The sequence below is a fragment of the Rhipicephalus sanguineus genome, chromosome 4 (genome assembly GCF_013339695.2).
Source record: "Rhipicephalus sanguineus isolate Rsan-2018 chromosome 4, BIME_Rsan_1.4, whole genome shotgun sequence".
Lineage (NCBI taxonomy): Eukaryota > Metazoa > Arthropoda > Arachnida > Ixodida > Ixodidae > Rhipicephalus > Rhipicephalus sanguineus.
The window spans coordinates 104,357,898-104,380,314 of record NC_051179.1 but is presented as its reverse complement, the minus strand read 5'-3'; the positions used below and the strand labels follow the sequence as shown (position 1 = coordinate 104,380,314).

The 22,417-nt window shown below is 48.8% G+C and overlaps 1 protein-coding gene across 2 annotated transcripts in view; it reads right to left on the bottom strand.

The window, feature by feature from the left end:
* Positions 1-1,490: 1,490 nt before the first annotated feature.
* The window catches only part of LOC119390504 (uncharacterized), a 142,239-nt gene continuing 121,312 nt past the window's right edge, over positions 1,491-22,417 (bottom strand). For both annotated transcript variants that reach the window (XM_037658113.2, XM_037658111.2), the window contains exons 4-5: positions 5,512-5,925; positions 1,491-3,736 (exon numbers count right to left, since the gene is read on the bottom strand). In XM_037658113.2, coding sequence (XP_037514041.1) covers positions 2,606-3,736; positions 5,512-5,679 — 1,299 coding nt within the window. In that variant the 5' untranslated portion in view covers positions 5,680-5,925 and the 3' untranslated portion in view covers positions 1,491-2,605. The remainder of the gene's footprint in view (positions 3,737-5,511; positions 5,926-22,417) is intronic.

Genomic DNA, 22,417 nt, shown 5'->3' with positions numbered 1-22,417 from the left:
GCCACTCTGATTAATCCTTACCGGCTTTTGCAGCGCTCGTTCTTCTTTTCAAATAAAATTACTAAAACCTTTTAAACAAACAACTCGAGGTTGGAAAAACAGATAGGTGGTCCTCGAAATAGAGGACTCGAGATATGGCTGGTAGCGTGATGGCGCATATCTCATGGTAAATAATCACTGCCTTTCAAGGTACCATATCTTTTAAATAAATATCAGAAGCAAGGGAATATTTTAACAATATTTTTAAAACAGGTTTTTTTTTATTTCTTAACTGTACTCAACACTGCTATCTCTTTCTTACCACCAGACATGGTTTTTATTGTAACATATAAACATTTTGTTAAACTTCTTTTGCTGTTGCTATGCAATGGCATTGGCAAATTAGACCCGCGCATGTCTAAATGTATGTATCGAGATGTTTATTGCAGTTCGAGGCCATTACTTTTTAAGGTACCAATATTTTGCCTCTGTGTATGCACATGTACCTAATGTATATATGTATCTCTTATGTTTACCAGTATTTTATTGCGCTACATTTTCTTGTAGACTATCTATGCATTTTTTTTTGTTCATTGTGTATACTTATGTTGCCTATTACGTTCGAAATAAAATTGATTGATTGATTGATTGATTGATTGATTGATTGATTGATTGATTGATTGATTGATTGATTGATTGATTGACTGATTGATTGATTGATTGATTGATTGATTGATTGATTGATTGATTGATTGATTGATTGATTGATTGATTGATTGATTGATTGATTGATTGATTGATTGATTGATTCTAGGTTTGCAACCTGCCTATAGGATTTGCAATATGCAGCGCAACTGTATTACTGCGCTGTATTTTTGGCTCTCATTAGTTGACATTATTAGTTGCCCACCGCATCTGAAGTACGCGGTACCCTCCGTATTTTTTCGCAGTTTATGAATATCACCAAGCAGACACAAGCCCATCCGCTCTAGTGTTGCAGGCTTGAGAAGCAAGCGTTTTCTGATCAAATTGAATAATTAGAAATGGCAATTGTAACTGCACCAAGTCACAGACTAGTTATACCCTTATGTTCCAACCAGTGCTTCTACGCAGATAATAGGGCAGCAACAGGGGCTAGTTGGTACGTATGCATGCTTGTAGTGCGCTACCGGTGGACACGGACCAAGCCGACTGTATCTCCACACCTGTATCTCCTCAGAAAGCACTTTTTTTTAGTCATAGTTACGCAGGTCGTCTACTACGAAAGAGATGCGGTAATTTAGTACGAATGTAGGAGTAAATACTAACATCACGACAAAAATAAAGCACGTCACCCGTTGTATTTGTTTTCTCCGCTTAGCAGCCTTCATTATCTGCTATCAAACGATCACGGTAGCCTTCGTGACAGAAAAACAAAAATATTTGCCACCTCCTCCGGATATTACAGCCGCATTTTCATTGCTAAAGGACAGCGTGACAGCACAGTGATGACACACACAAAGTCCACGAAGTGTCTGTCGCCTTAGTTTTATTTTATTGCTAGCGTCATTTGAACAAGTCGAAAAAGAAGTCCACGAGCGCGCAGCCTCATCAAAGTACAGTTTCTTTTAGTTAAAATATTTAGAAGCAAAAAAAAAATACATCGTCTTCGAAGGACAAAGGTTCAGAAGCTTGTGTAGTTGCTTCCAGTGATTGTTAGGCTGCTGGCAGTGGCGGCGTTGGAAGGTCCGGTTTTCACATATTCACCCAGTGTTATCCGATTTTCTTTCGCTCGCCTTATCGGAGGACTGTTAATCAGCGGCGTGTACTTGAAGAGCCACGACCCTTGCTGGACTTGACGCACAGTACAAAGTTCGGCTCGCTGAGTGAACCACGAGTCCTATACAACAGCCGCTGGTGGCACTCGTTTCGATACAATCCCTCGTCCCCCAAAATTTTGCAGTCTCCAGAGCATCTCACACCGTCTTGCGAGATCTTGAGCATGACTTGTCGCGTAGACGCGACCAGGGCCAGACGTACGCGCGCTGCGGTGAAGTACTCGCCTTCAACAAGAAACCTGCTCCTGCGACGCACATCCCCGCGTAGCAAAGTGGTGCTACTTGCAAGTCCTTGGCAGGTTTAATGAATTCCCAGCTGTATACTGTGCTGCTTCACCTTTTATGCTCAGTTCCTTACGTATAAGCCACACCTGTATCTCCTCAGAAAGCACTTGAAATATTTTGGGAGCCCTTAGATGGAATCCACAGTGACACTCAAAGAGTGTCGACTGAGAGCTGGAACCCACTCGTGAACTCCTAAAGAATCGCCAGCACTTCACATCTTCTGTTTTCATTGTACTGGTGAACCTCTGCAAACTGAAGGTCCTGACATTGCGTGTCACTCCATGCCAGGTCACACGGGGTGTTCTAGTCTGAGTGATAGTTCCGGAGGCGCGCCGCTCTACACGACTCGTACAAATGTGCAGTTGTACAGTTGAGAGCGGCGTTGTATGTAGGACTGCAGACGTCACAGCAAGCTGTCCTCGTCGTGTAAACGTCGTCTCTTGAGCGGTTGGCATCTTTGTAGACTTAGTTCGCGCTGCGCTACGAACAGACGGCCGGTCGCGAATCATCGTCTTGCTTCGTTGTTACAGAGGCAGGGGCCTACGCGTCGACGGCTCCACGAAGCTGTGCCTGTAGTCCCTGCTTCTCTTCTGGTTGTGTTGCCTCAAGGGCTCTGGCTGTTGCTGCTGCGGCTGATGGTGCTGCTGGTACGTCCTGGACTCGGGTACAACCATCTGCCTAGACGACGCCGACTGTCTGTGGCTCGGCGGGTGTTGCTGCTGCTGCGAGAATGGCCTCTGCTGATGCGGCACTTGCCCATTGCGGTATGGCTGCGGCGTCTGAGCCTGGCGATGCGGCGTATGCGGCTGGCGGTGCTTCTGCTGAGGTGCGCCAAAGACCGCCGCTGGAGCGGCAGCGGCTGCCGGGAAGGAGACCGGTCGGCGGTTTCTGCGCTGCTCCCGCTGACGATGCTGTTGGGCGGGCCACTCATCGTCAGAAGACGAATCTAGCTCGCGGGGCAGAAGCTCGTCGGAGCCGATGCCGCTGCTTGACTTCGAGCCACCCTCGGGCCTGGTAGAAGACCTTTTGCACACGGTTCCGTAATCCTTGGGAGGCAGCAGGAGAGGGCCGCGGTCGGGGTTGCTCAGCTTCTCGCGTAGTTCGGCGGCCAGGGACGCGTACAGGCTCGCCATCCGGTCGCTGGACGTGGCCGACCCGACCGATGCCGCGCCGTGTACCGCGGGAGGAAGAACAGCGGCGGGCCTTCGGGGCGGTGACGTGGCCAGACCCTCTTCTTCTTCCTCCTCGGAGACGTCGCTGCGGTCCTCAGAGCCGTCCTCGGTCCTTCCGTCGGAAGGCATCCGCGGAGGACCCGAATGGTGGTGGTGGTGGAACGAGTGCTCGCGCAGCAAGCCCTTGGCCGCCAGCCGGTGTTCGATCTCGCGGAACTTGGTCTGGTTGTCGGGCCGCTCGACGAGCTGCTGCAGCTGCTGGCGCAGCATGGTGGCCGTCTCGGGAGAGTCGCAGCGGTAGACGTGCACGTGCACGGGGCACCTGGTCACTGGGTTGTAGAGCAGCAGGATGCAACACACCAGGTCGCCGTCCTGATGCACGCAGGTGACTGCGTGCTGGGGGATCAGGTGCTTCACCTGCTCCATCTTGCCCCGAACACCGCGGGCGATGTTCTGCACCATCTTGATGCCCTTACCGCTGACCTGCAGTGCACAAAAATGAAGAACACGCACGTGTAAATAACCGTGGCCGTGTCAGTATCTGCGTTTTGCACCGTGTATCGCCTTGCACATTTATCGACGAGTCGTACTCATTAATCAAGATAAGGTATTGTTTGTTGTAGCGTATGAAGAAGCGTTTTTCTGAACGAAGTTCAATAGCGCATACCTTAATACTAGTGTAATGTTCTTTAATGAAATATTTTTAGACAGCACAGGTGCTTCTTCACTAAGTAGACCAAGTTTTCAGGTCTACATGTATACGTTTTACTAACGACAGAAAAATTTATCTTACAGCTGTAATATTCCCATCCTCGCAGAACACTTCACAATAAAGTTGCATTTCATGAATCGAACGGTTTAAAAGCATACTTCACAACTGCGCTTACGAAGTTCCTTCATGCGAAATAATAATAAAAGTTTGCTGTGTCCACATTGCTGTATCGAAGTGAGGCGAGCTTATGCTGCTATCCGGAGCATAAAAGAGCCGAGCGAATCTGGTGAACAACCTTGTTGTATGTCTTATTGAAGGACGCGAGCTGTGAAATTTCCGTGAAAGTAAAGCAATTAACTGTAAGAGCAAAATATTCCTTCGAAGATATATGAGGTATGTGCATGAGGTGGCCAGCTTCACCTCGATCTGCTACTTGCAACTTCTGTGCCTTGTCATCGAGGCAACCCAGTCGCAAATAAGTTCAGTTCAGTTCGAGATGGCAGAATAAAATCACAGGTCACTGCATACGCAGGTTTGTCGCATTTTGTAAGCTCTTGGGGCAAACGCTAGCAGCGAACTTCACACTGGGTGCGAGACGTCCAAGCCTCAGTTCTGCTCTGGCTGTATTGCCGCTTTTGGACGTCAGCAAAAACAGCATCATTCCCCGTAAGCAAACAAAAAAGACGACATTTTTCTTGAACCAAAGTTCATCTCTTTCCTATAACTGTCTTTATCGAGGTCTGGATTGGTAAAGTCGACCAAGGTCTTTCGAAACGGCTATTCACCACCACGCGTGAGCGCTGACGACGAACTTGGATAGATGAATGAATGAATGAATGAATGAATGAATGAATGAATGAATGAATGAATGAATGAATGAATGAATGAATGAATGAATAGATAAACTTTATTAAAAGTCCGGCAGTTTCCTTCGGGCGAGGCTGGTTGAAGAGGGGATTAACCCCTGTTCCGACCCGCCCTCCGTCGATGATGATGGCGTCAGGTGACAGCTCGAAGACCTTGGACCCGGGCGGCATCCTCGGCTTGCCGGACGGCCCAAAGTTGGTCGGTCAGCTTGTCGCTGGTGAGTGCCGCCTCCCAGCGGCAGCGACGCCGACGCAGCCGATCCTCAGCAGTGACCACAGCCGCGGCGGCGGCCAGCCCCTGCCCTCGCGCGGTGGTAGCAGCAGCGATTGCTCTCGGAGTTCGTCCCTGCCTAACATGCGTCGCGAAGTGAGCGGCGGCAGCGACAGTAACTCTCCCGGCACATTCCCAAAGCATGTGCCGCAGTGTGGCTCTTTCCCCGCACGCTTTACACGCGTCCGTCGGGTATATGCTCGAATAACAGAGTGTCGATGTATTTTGTCGATGTGGGTTTCTATACCTATACCACTTAGGCGGCATCTCTCGGTGTACCACTTTTCGGTGACTGGGGCGCGAAATTGCACTTCATTTGCATAGCGGTAACATCGTTGAAAAGTTCAAACATTGCACGCCCCTGAAAGACCCTTTAGGCTCTTTTCAATGGAAACACGGTGTGGCTCACCTGTAGCGTGACCTTGGGCGGCTCGACTTCCCGTTCCCGTTCCAACAGGAACCGCAGCACGGGTCCGATGTACTCCAGACCCCGGAGACCGCGGGACTCCTTGGCGCCCAGGAACCACACGTAGTACGACTGCTTCTTCATCTCCTTGGCGCCCTTCCGGAACGCCATGGCACCACACCGACAGTCGACCGATGCGTACGAGCAGAGTCTCGATGCGCGCAGAAGGCACTCGACGTCACGAGGAGTAAGCAAAAGCCCGTCAGGGCTTCATGATCACGCAGTCTCTGACGCCTCGACGCGACGGCACGGCCAGACGATGGCCCGCGTGTGCGAGGTCTCGTGGAAGTTTGTGTTGGTCGTTCACGCCTCGACGAGGGTCGGCCCGATGGCGCGATTCGATGCCCACGGTTCAACCTGCAATCAGGGGTGAAGAGAGGATTCTTATTGTAGGCCAGCGGGTTGATGGACCGCGCGAAAAGAAACAAGAAATGGCTAAACGCCCTTAAGAAGACGCCGCTAGCTCCCTTTTCTCCACGCTTGCGCGAACTGGAGTTACAAATTATAGACACCTACGGTGGGGCGTCAAGGGGTCGAAAGGCTGCGACATGCTGGAAAGGGTCAATCCGTATAGTTCGCCCGTTTCTTTCTTTCTTTCTTGAGCACTCTGAAGTGCGAATCGTGCACTCTGTACAAAGGGTTCGACGCATCGGCGTCGTGTCTGACAGTTCGGCCCGGCCGTGCGCGAAGATTAAAAGACGCGAATTTGATACATTGACGCGTCGGGCGGTGCGCCGCGATTATAAGGCGCGGAACAGGGGAACGGGCCGAAATGTAGGACAAGCATCACGCGCACCTGCACTCCGGTCACTCGGCGGTCACACTTCATCGCACTCGGGAAGCCTGACACGTCTTGAAAGATGGAACACTATCGCAGCAGCACATATCTGAGATGAACGTCCGAGTACAGTTAGAGACGTTTACGTTAACAAAATGTTGCGGACGTTTAGCCTGGATAAGGCGCTGTCGCCTACGCTCTTCTATCGCAAAGTACTACGAGAGAGAGAGAAGGGGGGGGGGGCGCAAGGAAAGGCGGGGATGTTAACCAGGTGCGCATCCGGTTTGCTACCCTGCAATCAAGAAGACATATCTGGATGAAAGTACGAAGTAGACAGTACTAGTTGTCTCGACAACTTCAGGGAATATTTTCAGTTTAAAAATAGCTGACGAGACTTGTCGACTTGAGGAAGGATATTACACTATAGGCAACATGATCAGTGGTAACGCACAAACACAAGCTACGCATATAGGTATACGTGTACCGACGCACATATACACTGATTAATAGGAAAGTTTCAACCTTAGAATGCAGTAAGTTCGTGTAAAAGGGCGACTGTTGTCCAGCTCTAAGGTAAATTTATACAGGCTTGCGCCAGCCAGTTATGTTGGCTCATTTTAGTGACGTCATCACGGAGACGATTTCCTTTCTTCAATGTGGGTAACTGTCAAGAACTACGTTTTGGAGCTCGGGAGCTCTGCAATCAGCTGTGCTGCGGCTTTGCGAGTGGAGCTTGTATATAGCAGAAGGGTATACAGACATGCCTGAGCGCTTGTCTGCGTATACCACTCCGGCGAGAAAAAAACTTGGAGGACGCTAGAGATTCTCCTATGGACACACTGTTTTAAAGCGATAGAACAGTCAAAGACGATACTACAGCCGTGAACATCATTCCTAGCTTGTTGTCGTCTATACAAGAGCGTTACGGGTAGTTCACAGGTGTCTCTTCGAAGCACACGCCACAATTTGGAAGGGACATTTACGACGAAGGTCGGCGCGCTAAGTACGGTACTCAAAGGAGGTGAACCGCAGCGTCTGTAGATTTCGCACACACTCTAGCAAAAGCCTGCAGACTAATTTAGGATGGACAGGAAGAAGCGTTATCAGTGGCAGCCTCCGTTCAGTGGGTCACGTTCAACACTGTGGCATTAAGGCACGCACGCAGGCGTGTCCGAGTATACGTACCGACCCCTCGCCGTACACTATAGAATCAGCGCCGTGCCAGACGGGGTATCGTTCGAAAGACCTCACCTGCGCCGGATCTAAAGCATCCGGCCGCGCAGGCTGCCGCATCTGGAATCCGGCTCACCGTTATCGGGAGCGAAGGCCGACGTGTCTCTTTTTTTTTCTTGCTCGATTCTTTCTCTCTCCTTTGTGCCTTGTCTAGCGGTATGCCGCGGCCGTCCAGCAGGAAAAGGAGGCCTTCCGATCCAGCCTCCTACATACCTCCTTACCGTAAGGCTTTACGGACGACGGGCATTGCAAAGGTACGCTTCGTTACGCTGGTCGCGCGCGCCGCCGACATCGACGTCCCCGCAAAGTCGAGCAGACGGCGCCGGTCTGCTCTTCGGCGGTCACGCCCGAATGAGCCCGCTACTATAGCGTCCCACGGAAGAAGCCGATGTGGACACGTCCTCGGACCGTCCCATATACGTACGTGTACGGTACAGCTGCCAGGGATGCTGATAACAGCATCCGCGTGCCTCGAATGCCGTGGAGTTTAGATAATGGTTGCGGAATCAACTCTAATTGAAATGGATGCGATAAATATGTGGCACGTAGAAAAAAGGACACACGTTGCGTAGGAGACCAGTTTCTAGGGGGGACATCTTCGATGACATAATGGAGCGATATGTCATTACGCAAGTCGGGATGTATTTGCGATAGTTTATATATAGTATTGGTGCGCCATTTCAACCATGCGTGTCAAAGCTTAACCCACTTTTTTCTCTGTTTTCACCGATTTATCAGTTCTTCCCCATTGTAAGGTAGCGAACCAGATGTAGCATGGTTAGTCGGGACGGGGACGGGCGGGGGGGCACGCCCTTGATCGGACGTGGAATCCGGGTAGGAAAGTGCGATCGAGTGCAATTTTGTCCTCTGTATCCCATGGCAGAAAAAAATTCCGGGGGGAGGGGGGGGAGGGCGGTGTGCCAATGCAGCTCCGGCGGCGGGAGTAAGCACGTGAGGGCATTTTATAATACCCCCCTCTGCCTATTCAGAGCACAAGCTGCGACAGGTACTTAAATACTGATCAAGCGAAGCGCGCGGCTCGTATACGTGCAAGTGAACAAGAAGAGTTCGCATGTTGTATTTCATAAATTTGTTGCCTGTAGCTCCCGGAGTTCGGAAACACCGTGACAACGAAGAAGAGGCCGTTCTTAAGTACAGAAAAACGCAATCAAAATTAATATCGTCCCATCTATATTTTTATTCCATCACATACCAAAGTACGCCTGCACAGAGAAAGGAATTAGCCTAGAGAAAGGCAGGGTAGTAAGCATGAGATATAAGTCAATCTGGCTTCCTTCTCGCAGTAATGCTATTCACTGAATGAAAAAAAGGGAGCGTGTGTATAGAAGTCCCACAGTGCACTGCCTCATTTTCAATACCAATGAAAAAGTTAGATTGTTAGACTGCTACGACTGGTTAAATTGTTACATAGTAAGTGCATGCTATAACAAGTGTTCATTATACGTAAAACGCGTACGTATTTTAATGTGGACACCATATCTTATGTGTAAGTTACATAGCACGTATTTATGTGCTGCATGCGCAAGGCTATAAGATATGTGCATATATGTGTACAACGAGCCACATGTAGAACTACATCTCTATACTGGAGAAGGTACGGGTAGCCCATGCCGCATTTTTGCACCAACCTTTTCGTAAATTTTTATAATCCACAACATTTTCTTTTACTCTGCCCATGGCCGGGCGCGATCTGTCCTCTCATTCGCTCGGATGCAGGAGCGGCGCGCGTATCTTTCGACGCATCCCAGCTCCGTCGGCTTACACGTCCACGAACAGCCATCGCCTCCTCCGTCGGTGCTTTGTCGCGCAATCGCAATATCGTAATCCTCTTTTCCGTCCTTGCGCGGGTATATTCCCCTGGCGAATCCGCGCCTGAGATTACGCAGCGATCGCGCCTAGCAAGGGCATCCGGATCGCGCGCTTCAATCCACGGTCGTATACACATAGCTGCAGCAGCAGCCACGGGCTTTGTGTCTCCGAATGAAAAGAAGTGGGTCGCGTTGGCGCAGCCTCCCTCAACTGTTGTGAACGCTTCTTTTCCTTGCGGCAACCGAAAAAAAAAACGCGAAAAGCGATATGCGAAAAGAAAAATAACAAGATAACAGGCCGAGAGATGTCTGCCGGCAACGAATCGACAAGTATAAGCGGTTGAACAAAAAAGAAAGACGGGTTGGAAGGCATCTCTTACATACGTAATACTTCGAGAAACTACGATACGAGCCACGCATTGCTTTAGCGAGCGTGCGTCCGGAGAATCGTGATGTTTTCATCCTTTCTTATCCTGTCCTTTGATAAGCGCTCATTACCACTCCACAAGAAACTCTCTTCCCTGCGATGGTCGTGAGGGTGTTTCTCGCGTCGGGTTAAAAGTACAGCCTCTACAGCTTCGACAGCAGTGGCTGTAGAAGCTATAATCTCTTTCCGAAGTCGGCGCCACACTTCCTCCAAGGAGGCGGCTAAGACTATTTCAGCTGTAACCTTTCTTTCTCTTTTTTTTTTCTTTTCTGACTCTGCAGGAACGGGCGTCTTCCACTTTATCTCAGGTGTTCCCTCACATCGTATAAGTTTTACACACGAATCAGCAAGCAGAATGCTTGGAGGTCGAAGGAACCGTGAGGCGCCTGCCGGCGTGCGCGTTACATTATGTATGACGTGATCGATCGTCGACAATTTTACAAACAGTCACCCGCGCAACACGTAAGCGCTCAACATGCATTTGCGCACGCACGCACGCACGCACGCACGCACACACACACACACACACACACACACACACACACACACACACACACACACGCACGCACGCACGCACACACACACACTATATGACGGGAGTGTTCAGAAACCATCTTCGACAACGCTTCGCCTCTTCAACTTCCAGTCACGGTGAAAATGTTCACACGTAGACACGCACACAAACACATACAAACAGAACACACACACACAAACATGCGTATGCGCCTCGTAAATCTGCGGCGACTACGCTTTCGCCTCCTCAACACCCAGTCACGCTGAATATGTTTCGTGAGCCTGCTTGCCGGGATAAAATAATGAGCCGTTGCACGACCTCTTAGTCCTGTCTCGCATTTTTTTTTTTTCGTGAGCCCAGTTGCTTTACACCATCGCTTATGTTGCACGCGTCTACCAGCGCACACCTTCGCTTTCTCTCTGTCTCTCTTCCCCTTCGTCTTCGAGTTCCCATGTTCCTACAACGCCGTCATTCTCTGACTTGTCTGCAACCGTGACGACAACGGTTCTCAGACTTTCGTCTCCTTTTTTCGGACCGAAACCTCTGCTTTCCGTGTTTTCTAGCTATCGAATATTCTGCTCAGGTCTCGTTCCCAAGGGAATGCAACACTAAACGATCATTTGTGGTCGATGCGGCCAACGTTTATGATGCCGTTACGCACACAACACGACGTGATAAGCCGCATGTTGGTACGCGTTCTCCATAGCTGAGATTTTCGCTTTCCAAAAAACAAGAACTAAAGTAACGAGAAGGGCGTCTATAAGAAGAGCTGAGTGACAGCACGAGATGCTTCAACGCGATTGACATGGGATGAACTGGTACGAGTCGATCGTAAAATGCAGGTCATAAAACCGACAAGGAAGTGCTTGCGGTAGATTCCCCTCCTATACTTTTTTTTTCTGGCAGTTGAGAGGCTCCAGAAGCATACAAGGCCTAATAACACGAGAGGCACTAAAATGGCAATAAAAAGACATGTACGATTCAGGGACGTAGCCAAAAGTTTACGTGTGGCTGGAGGGAAACCTGGCGGCGGATAGGGTATTGTTCGAGGGCATACGAGCCGAGCACCCTACAACTCCAACTCTGAGGAAACCGTTCCCGCCCCTTGCGACTATCCAGACATCTTAGACCTTTATAGAGAACTTAGGCGAACCTATTCCCCACACCAACGAACACTAATCAACAGGAATCGTGCAGCTGGAGGCAAATTCAAACAGACCCGTATTCAAATTTTCACACCCTCAGTAAGATGCTTCCTTCGGCATACCCTCCTCGCTACCTTAGACCACACCACGTGGACGTGTCGGACCAGCACAGATTTACACCCCCCTCCGCCGTCCTAAACATCCTACAACGGAGGGATGAGAGGAGCTGCTGGCCAAAGACAGCCTGGACAATCAGCCGAGTCTGACAGACCGGGCCCGTAGAGCCGCAGCCTCAAGCGGAGCCCTGGACTACCACTTTCTTCTCGATTCTTTCAAAAACTGTACCGCTGCGTGGGCCTCAATGTCTCGCACTTTTTTCTTTTTGGTGGTTAATGACGTTCCTATTTCCTTGAGCCTGTATAACCTCCCTAAGCGCATTTATGCCATGCACACGTGCCTCATAATTTATATGCGCAAAAACAATTCGAAAGAGCATGAGCATCGGTATGCTTAGGCTTACAGGTTAAGGGCGTGCAGCGGCATGCATTTACGGATTTACTGATGCGCATTCACGCTAACTTCTCAACGCAAGGAAGACACAAGAAAGCACACAGGACAAGTTGCTACATTCAAAATCTCTCTATAGGGGTGTTCCACTTCTGGCCAGCTAGCATCGTAGACATTCTACGCTGACAGCTTAGAAGACCATTTCGATCCTCAGTAGACCGAGTAATGGAACGCGTCTGGATGACGCGTGTGCGTGTGACGCCACCTCAGGTCGACAAGAGAAAGCTAATGAAAACAAACATAACTGCTACTTTAACTTCTTTCGCGTTCGAATCTATGAAGGACTGAACGTAGCTGATACATTAAGCGCGACAGTAAGCGTCTTCTTGTGGGCAAATGACCATACCGGCGAGATACAAGCATTCCGCTCCGCGGTCATGTTGTTTGGACTGCAGAATAGACGATCTCGTATTCGTCTTCGACGTAGAGTTCCATAATGATACACTGGAGGGAAATCTGGCGCTGATGTCTATGGGAGCTGCAACGCACGGCGCTTCAGCCAGCATGGGAATGATGGGTAGTGTATGGATTTGCCTAGGCGACTTTCTTTTGGCTCCGTGTGGCTGCGTGTGGCCCTCAGCCGCGTTGTCACGAGACGAAGTTAATAAAAAGTTCAGCCGTCCCACTCCACCGCCTCGACCTTTTTAGGCTCCCAAATTCCAATAAACTAACGAAGTTCACAACGAGCCATTTTTTTGTGTATGAAATAAAAGCCAAAACACAATAATAACCAAAAGCCACAGGCGCGTTCGAAGTCGCAGGCACGAAGACTAAGCAAATCCATGTACTACACATCATTCCCTTGGTGGCTGAGCGATAGAAGCACCACGGTTCCCTCTAGTAAATATCTACGATGCGGTCTTTACGAAGCTACCTATTTTGCCGGTTACGTGAGAATTGGAACGCACCCAATAAACTCTCTACAGATTTGTACAACCCACAGTTGAAATGAAGCCTTGTCCTATCTCCTTTCGTGCGTGTTAGGTCTGCGCTAGAAATTAAATTATCCTGACCGACTTCCACGGAGTAAGTGTGTACACTGAAATCGACTCACACGGGGTCTTTTGTGGTTCCGCACGCAACGGGGCACAAAACTTGGCAAACAAAAAAGAAAAGGTAAGAATATCTGGGTCGTGCGTCTCCGGTGCGGCAACGCAGCCGAGTGCTTCTGCTGCTGCAGTTAGGCAATTAAGCGATCGGGGACGCCGCATGCAAATGGGCAGATTACCAGCGCCGTCCGGTCTGTTTTTTTTCCCGCGCATAATCTGGCGGAAGGGGGGCCCGAAATGCGCGCGTCCCGATGTATGCCAAGCGACAGGAAGAGCGTGAAGGCTAACCGTGGGGTCTATAGTACTTGGCGACAGCAGGGGCAGGCTGGATGCGCGCCATGTTTTACGCGGAAGAGAAAAAAAAAAGAACTCGAGCAAGGAAAAGTGGTGGAATCGCCGCCGCGCTGTCTTGGTTTAAATGTGACGCTTTCTAAGCCTAACGCACCGCGAAGTGGTGGGTAGATTCGGAAATAACCATTCTCGCCGATTAGTCTACTTTTATAGCCACTGAATGTCGGTCGTCTATAGGTAGCACTAACTACTTAATTGTACAGGACAGGACATTATACGGCTTCCCTGATCCTCCTAATTAACTCAAGTTTGAAGCTTATCTATGCAAAGGCCCTAGACAGCGAGGTATGCGTTACCGGATGGCCCGGTTAACGTTTATAAATAGCGCCAAATTTTCACGACGAAGGAGAGCGGAAAACTCTAGGCGTGATTGTTTTTAATTAGTGCGTAATTAAAGGTGGGGCTGATGCTTTTACTGAGGCGAGCCAACCAAGAGTGACATAGCTTTTCTCGTGTACGTCGCGCCAGCCAGCGCTCGACCTCCACCACGGCTATCACGTCTCGTTGTTGTAAAGGTGAAATTTCCGGTTATAAGCTCATTTGTCCACGCTCTATTGCTTTCACGCGATAGTGAACATCGTCGCAAATAGAAACGAGGCTGACGAATGAATTATAATTGGAATAGCAGTTCATTGCAACCACAAGAAACAAAAAAAAAAAGATCTTGTCGCGGTAGTTTGTATAGCACACTTTCTTAAGGAATCATGATGCCGACCCAAATTTACACTCTGGAGCTCGAATCGGCCACTGTTACAATGGCAGGTGAAAGAGGAATACACATAATAGCATCCCAGTCGCATTTGCCCGTTTTGTTCGAATATGAGCTTACGCTTACGACACGCATAAGCAGGCTCGATTTCCTTATTGAACACGCCTCTTAAGCGCAGCTGTACCCATTCGCGGGACGGCTTTTAAATTGGATAATTAGGGACCACTTCGCCAATCTCTCTCGCCGCAGGTGGCGCCAACACTGCGTGACCGGGAAGAAAAAAAACAGTGCCACCAAGCGCCGCAGATCTGCGCGCCAAAGCTTGTGACGACACGAGGCACTTAAAGAGGCCTAATAGGGACATCGTGTATTGGAACACCGGTGGGGGGGGGGGGGGGGGTGAGATGGGCCAATGTCTACGGTACAGGCACTGCGCGCGCGTATATGCAAATGAAGTCGTTACGCGAGGCTCCCGCTGCGGTGGCGGGTCCCCGCCGAAGCCGGCCAAATTAGTTCTCGAGCGGAAGCATTAATTAGGAAAAACCAGTCCACGCGTTGTGACTTTGGTTGAACAAGCGATTAGCGCGCGGCTTCGACTCGCGTAGCGAACGGGTCGTCCTTGCGGCGTGTATGTGTTGCTGTCCACGGACCGTTGGAAACGTCTTGATGGCGCTGCCTGTAACTTATAGGGGACGGTGTGCGCGCTGGTCACGCATGAATGGTGATCGTGTCCGGCTGTCCGGCCCCGTTAACGACGAGTGTAATATGGGCCACGTACGTCCACTTGGGTCTCAAGTTTCCACCCAACATTTCTTGTCTCGTTTTTCTTTTTTTCCTTTTTTTTTTAGTGACGCTGACTTGGGCAGTTGAAACACTGCGGTCCTAGCTTTCCTTCTTTGATATATTCCTTTTGTTTTTCAATACGTCTTCGTTCCTGGAGTGCTGGCGTTCCGAAATGGGTTAATCGTCCGGCGTTTCTCTCAAATTTGCATTTCTTTTTCAGGCTACGTTCGGATCGCATGATGTACATCCTTATAAGCTTCTCAAGTCATTGTTTGCCCATATTGTGGTATTGTGATTATTGTTAAAAATGAGAGAGTTGTCGCATTCACGGCTGACGGTTTTCTGTTACTGAAAAGTGTAACCAGCGCAAAAGGAAAAGAAACGCAAAAGTAAGACGCAGGCGCCACAAACAGCGGGGTTTACGTGGGCTCGATTAATTATCAAGTGAAGTAGCTCAACCTACAAGTAGTCAATCAGTAGAAGTGCAATGCTTGCGGTGTATGTGTCTCGTTGTGGTACGTTCGTCGAACAGCACACCACTTCGCACACTGAAGCTTCGCGCGTGCTTGTTAGAATTTGATCCCAGCCAGGAGAATGCGCGGTTGACCTTCGCCGGAAATGTCCGAGTATAGTACCTGGCATGTGTCCGAAGTGGTAACGGTGTAGCCACAGTGCGCTGGAGTTGCCCCCTGCGGCAGCAGCGCCAGAATGCACAGCATAGCGAGCGGTCGAAGCGAAACTGGGTACGCATGATAAAGGTTCGCCGTGGTATTGAATTTCTCATCCCGAGGAAGAAGTGTCCCTCTCTCCCATCGCCTCTCTCTATCACCATTGGGTTCGGTTCGGCCAAGCGATATGGACGGAGGCTACTTTGAATCTACGGATGTACACCTCAGCAAACAGATAATGGTTTAAGACGGGGGAGGGGGGGGGGGGGGCTCAGCCAGGCTGAGCCCACGGCTGGCTACTTCAGCTGAGGTGTCTGAAGAGAAGAACAATACAGTAGGGAGCGCAAAACAAAAGCGGCGGAATTCAACGGAGCCAAGAGTGGTGGCTCACTTCGGCGTGTCAGAGTAATACAGCCAGGTTCTGCAAGAAATTCTGCAGTATCGCTGCCGCGAGCGTAGTTGCGCGCTTTTGTGACGTCACTTCTGTCAGTTAACGCTGCTGACGCTAGGGCCACCTGAAGGCTGTACACGCGCGGCGCGATTTCCGAAAATGCGAACTTCGCATCGCCGCGATGCAACATCGCGGCGGCTGCGATTCCCGAAACGGGCACCTATCGGAAGGCTTATTCCCAGCACAGGTTTGTGCCGTGCGCACCGGGTCAGGAAAGAACCGCTGAAAACATAGAGAGTATATGTGCATTCATGAAACATTTTCCGCGTTTGAACTCGTTGCCATGTCCAAGAGAACAAAAGACAGTACGGTATCGTGTTTGGCTGTTCCGTGTTTTACTGGTACACACCTATACTGTGAGAATTCTCACGACGTTAGAATCTTCCGACGTACAACGCAAGAACAAAATAAAAAACGCGCGTACGAAGCGGCCTACGGAGAATCTTGGCCACACCTGCGAAATCGCCCGGAAGATCGGGCAACGGGAAAGAAAAGGATTGAAGGCGCAACCGAGAAATAACGTTGCTGAGGATACGCTTGGGCCGTCCAAAAAGGCTCTCACGATGAAGATCTTTGAGCTCGAAGAAAAACGCTTCCGTCGACGTGGGTGGAACACTTGGCCAATGCGGCAAACGGAAGCTTCCCTTGCCTGTATACTGTCATCTTCCCGTATCTTACAGAACGCCCTTACGTAGAGACACATGTTGCTTAGGCTTACCCGCGACCGCGTTTCTCATGCTCTGCGTCCACTACGAGAGGTTACGGGGTTATTTTGAGCCCGTGTACGAAGCAATCGAAGATAAGCCGAAGGACGCCGCCGATTCTCTTCGAGATTAAAGGTAAAAGGCCGGGCTTGAGGGGCGGAAACGAGGTTACCGGATGCTGGAGAGATGACTGTATATGGATCGAGAGAGCTAGGCGGAAGTGGCACTCAGTCCCATCGTTTTTGTTCTTACCAGATGAGCAACAAGAAACAAGAGATCGAGAGACGCCCAGAGTCTGCAGCAGCGTTGCCCAAGAAGAAACTCGGAACTCAGAGACCCGGTACCAGAATTACATCGACTTATAGATTATGCACCACAACCTAACATGTACGCCACGAGGAGAAAAAAAGAAACTAGAAGGAAGCGACGTGATTCCGCTAGCCTCGGCAAGCCAACCTCCTCTGACGCCACCCCTTCCGGCTCGCGCGCGGTGCCTCTTGGGTAGGATTAGGGCTCCGCAGCGCCTGCAGCAGACACAACCAAAGCGAGCCGACCAATTGTAGCGCTTGCCTATCACGTGACCAGGGCCTATTTTTCCCGAAATTTTCTATGACTATGCTTCAAGACTGTCACGTGACGCTCCCTGCTAGTGTTTTCCTTCCTCCATAGTGAGCTACACACGCAAGCGACGAGCGCGAATCTTGCCTTGGCATGCTCTTCCATGTTTCCGACCGGCGCGCCAATGCGCCGGCAAGACAGGCAGCGCATCCCCGTACACGGTTTATATAAACTATATATATATATATATATATATAGAAACACCTGAAGCGCGTATCTGCGGAGGCGACCGGAAGAGTCACGCAATCGGGCCGCATTTGTTGTACGTACAGTGCACGCCATACACGGAGGGCACACGTATCTTAAGAAGCAGGTCGACGCAGGTGCTGCGCGAACAAGACTGCTCGGCGAGATATGGCCGTACGAGGACGTACAGCGCACCACTTTCCCAGAGCAGAGATACGGGAGCAGCGACTGCGGCGGCCCGGTGAACCCGGATGTGCCTGCTATGTTACGCCAGTCTCGTTTATTATTATTATTATCATCGTACGGCACCGTCTGCAGACAAACAGGGCATAGCACGGAAAACGCGTGCGCTACCGGAGCACGCATACGCCTTGTCGCGTGCAAAACAAAGAGAGCGGACTGCTCTTTCGGAAGACGAGGCCTTCCTTGGACCGGCGAATAAGAATCGATTAGCACTCAGAAAGAACTGGGTGCATAGGGGCTGCCTTGTGACCTACTGGCCGCATCCGAAAGAATAATGCAACCTAAGGGCGCAGGGTAGACAGTATACCTCCCACGAATTTTAAGGATTTTTTAAGGACCATGTTCTCTGAAACTACTTGATGTAAAGCGTTCGGGTTTGTTCCAGTTTATTCGTCGGCGTCTCTTCTTGCAGTGGAGCTAGAATTACAATTGTATTTCAAGTGTTGACATTTTGGCACTTTTTTAGCAAAGCGAGTAATTTTTGGTCATTATTTTTAGAGTAAAACTGCCAGAAAAATGACAAATGCTCCGCATAAGTACAGTATTGTAGTTCAGTAGCATCGTATTGATGTTTGGTTTATTCTGACGAAAAAGTCGCCGTTCTGTTTTTTCAAGTTCTTTTGAAGATGCGGCAAATGTAACAAAAAAAATTCACAGCATATCCACGGGTGAATGATGAAGAGCTTCGGCGAAGCTCCTGAAGCAATCATGGTTACACCGTGAAATCTTCAGTGGTTTCGCCCAGCAGTAATCAAAGCGATAGCCCAGTACATCATCAAAGACGTGACAAACACTGTATATATTTATACAAGAAATTTTATTAATCGTAAGTGGTAGCTAGACGTGGCTTCCGTTCCCCCTTCATTAAAACGGCTTTATGGTCGGTGAAGTGATGGATCGGTGATGGGTCGTAGTGGGATGTTTGCAAAGATGAAGTAGTGGGCAGTTTGCAAAGGATCGGTGATGGGTCGTAGTATACTGCCGGTTACGTCTTACGCCGGACGCCTTCCGCCGGACAAGGTTAGACTAAGAGGAGCTTCGCCCCTAAAAAACTGATATCGATATTTTGAGAGTTAAAGAGGAAAAACAAGTTTGTTTCACGTTTTCTTAAAAAAAGACGCACTGAACGATTTAGTCAATAGCAACCTGCCATATAGTCATCACACGAATCAGCTTTTCGCTTCTTTTCTTGTTTTCTTGGTTCCCTGGCTTGTTTTGTGATATCTTCTGTATCTCTAATGGCCAAATACTGTCAATGTCGGTCGATCTCACCCAAACGTATAACACTGTTGCGCCTAGGTCATATGCCAAACGGCCTTGAGAACGTTTACCCGGGCCATGCCGGCCTTTTTGAAAGTTAGAACGGTTTCAAAGGTGGCAGTTCTCATGGTTTCCGTTCCAAGGAACACGATCCATTGTGTTCTGTACGAGTGCCACGGTTCCTCCGCATTCTGTACAGGCACAGTAACTCGTAATCACGGTTTGAAGAAGCTCCACATCAATCAAAGGGCAGCCACTGTCACTGCAGGCCACATTTTGTCATTGCGGCGACGCCGGATGAGGACAGAGCTTACTTGCTGAAGTGCTCCCGGTCTCGTTTCTGTTAGTAGCGGAAGCGTGTCAATTTCCAATTATACTGTGCCTTCTAAAGAGTTTCCTTGATTTGTCAACACGAGAATATCTTTTGCCGCCCCAGCAAAATCAACAAAGGCGCAACTAAACTCAATATAAATGCACAGAATCGCGTCTCCCTGCGCGTCTCACATACAGAAGGCAAGTGGATTCGCTAAATGTCACGCGTGTTCAATAAAACTGCACTATGTGCCTTTAAGTAGCCGGAGTACCTTTTAAAAAAAAAACATGTAAGCTCAGAAGCTTAGAGAAACAGTCAGTATCGATTTAAAAAAAACACTTGGGGCAGGTTGTGCACGGCTCAGGTTGTGCACAGTCTGAGAAAAAGGGGGTTTGGCTGCTCGTCAGTTGGTCTCGAAAACCTGGTCCTTTTGGCTCACTCAAAACGTGCAAAAATGTGTGGGGATATTCTTAAGGAAGATACTGGATATTGTTAAGGAAGGCTTCATCATTCCACACAAGCAAAACACCAAATTTCGATTCCTTTTTTCTCTATTTTACCCAAACCTGCGTCCCTAAGGCTTTTTGTATAAGTGTATTCAGCTAGCAGGCCATCGCAAAAAGGCCATTATATGGCCTTTTTCGTGGCCTTTACGGACACATCCCTTCAAACCTTCGCTGTTGCGTACAAAAAGCAACATATAGAGATTTCAATTGGAACTCACACATAATCAAGCCAAGGAATGTATAGGGGTCGTTTTTTGCCGTAATTATGGCATAAGTGTGAAGAAATTCAACTGGACGAAAAGGCAGCTTGCCGCCGGCAGGGACCGAACCCGCAACCTTGCAACCTTCGATTCTCTACCGATTGCGCCACGGCGGCGGTCGTCACACCGTCCACCTTATTAGGTATATCCGTGCATTTGGATTTGTGCGTTGTTTGTGTTCAGAAAGGTAGAAACGAAGTACCAGTATATATGTAATATTTGCAGGATCGGCTCGCTCGCAGGAAGCTGCGAAACAGGCGTTATCGATTTCCCAGGTTACGCAACATAGCGTGCTGTATAATTACTCATGGGCTGCTGACACAAATTTTGTTACAGGTGATGACACGAGAAGGAACACTGTCGGTACTGCCTTAGATTTTTATACTCGGGTACCTTAATCTCTAGTAGCACCAAATGTTGACACAACGTTGCCGCAACATTGAGAAAGTTGCTTCAATGTTGTGGCAACGTTGCGTTCTACTAGGAATATATGTATGCGTGTTATCGCAATAAGATTCAAACGTTCCTCGTTATAGACACACGTACAATACGCGTGCGTCATGGATTTCCACGGTTCTCATATAGAGTTACAAATGTTAAACATTTCGTCGAGGATAGCCGAGTCATTATTGATCTTTTATTTTGGTAACGTAGTATATCGCGCGAACCAATCCTTTCCGCCTTTTGTGACAGCCACTGAAACACCACAATAGTTTCCTTTAACCGACATCTATTTTTTCTTCCTAATTCCACCTCACTGAATGCAATAATTTGCGACTAGCCTGAAGCTTGCACGCGTTCACCTCGAACACCAAGCAAAACAAAGTACAGGCCCAATAGAGCCATACTACAGCAAAAATATATCAACTCGCCTGCCATTCAATCAAAGTGATGTGTAGCCACACTGCCATCAAAAGTTAAGTTGCGTTTAAATCGTAAATAATAATAATAATAATAATAATAATAATAATAATAATAATAATAATAATAATAATAATAATAATAATAATAATAATAATAATAATAATAATAATAGTAATAATAATAATAATAATAATAATAATAATAAAGCTCACAGGGTGCCTTACGCATCCAGTTAAGACGACTCTAAAGCGAAACCCATCTTCTTTCTCAGTCGATGCATTGATCCTGTCCCGCCATCCTTCGAAAGCTTTCTGTGCCTAACGTGGTTATGCACTGCCTCCAAGATCGGAGGCGCCTCACCTGGTTTTAAATTGCCTCCGTGATCGGACCACCTTTGACCAAGCTACGATGTCACGTGACGACGTCATCATGCGATGTGACGTCACATATTTTGGAGATCTATAACGTCATAGGGACGTCATCAAGTCATAATATTTTTTTCATCAATCGTCGCCGATGCGGCCGACGCGGGACGCCGACGATCAAATTTCGCGCTTGATGAGGTATCTAAGGCTTTCGCCTTAATAATAATAATAACGATAATAACAATAATATCGCAGTTTTACGCGCCAAAACCACGATATGACAATGAATGCACGCCGTAGTAGAGGGCTCCGGAAATTTCGACCGCCAGGGGTTCTTTAGTGTGCACCTAAACCCAAGTACACAGGCCTCTAGTATTTCGCCTCCATCGAAATGCGGCCGCCGCAGCCGGGATCGAACCCGCGACTTTCGAGTCGGCAGCCGAGCACCGTAACCCCTGTACCTTCGCGGCGGTTTGTAAGTCGCAAAACCAAAAGTATTATTGGTAGTTTTCTTATAACGTCTTGAGCCCCTCTTGATCATTACTCTGGGCATGGACACTTTAGTGTTTGTATTTGCTGACTGATTATTTGTAACAGCTCTCAGATATAACCCGTTTTATCAGATAACTCCACAAGTATCATCATAGGCTAATACGTCTACAGCTCGTGCAAGAGAGGGGACTTTGCCAGGTAGGAAAGAAGAGCGTATTTCATGCTCTGGAGTCTATACAACAAACCAGCAGCCAAGACAAAAACACACACTGCCGCCTATCGGTTACCCATGCCGTATTTGCGTTCAAAAAAAGTGCTGTGTCAGACCGACTAGGCGAATAACAATACGACTTCAATAAGTCAGCTTCTCTGCTTTCTCCGTGGTGCCCCGGCACTCACTGTACCGAAGTGTAAAAGCGAATCTCACGATAATATAATACTCTGATCTCCCCTCCACTGAAGCTAGTACTTGTCACTTCTAATTAAGTAAAAGCGCATTCTGTGATACCCGGATATGGCGTCCGAGCCGTCCAA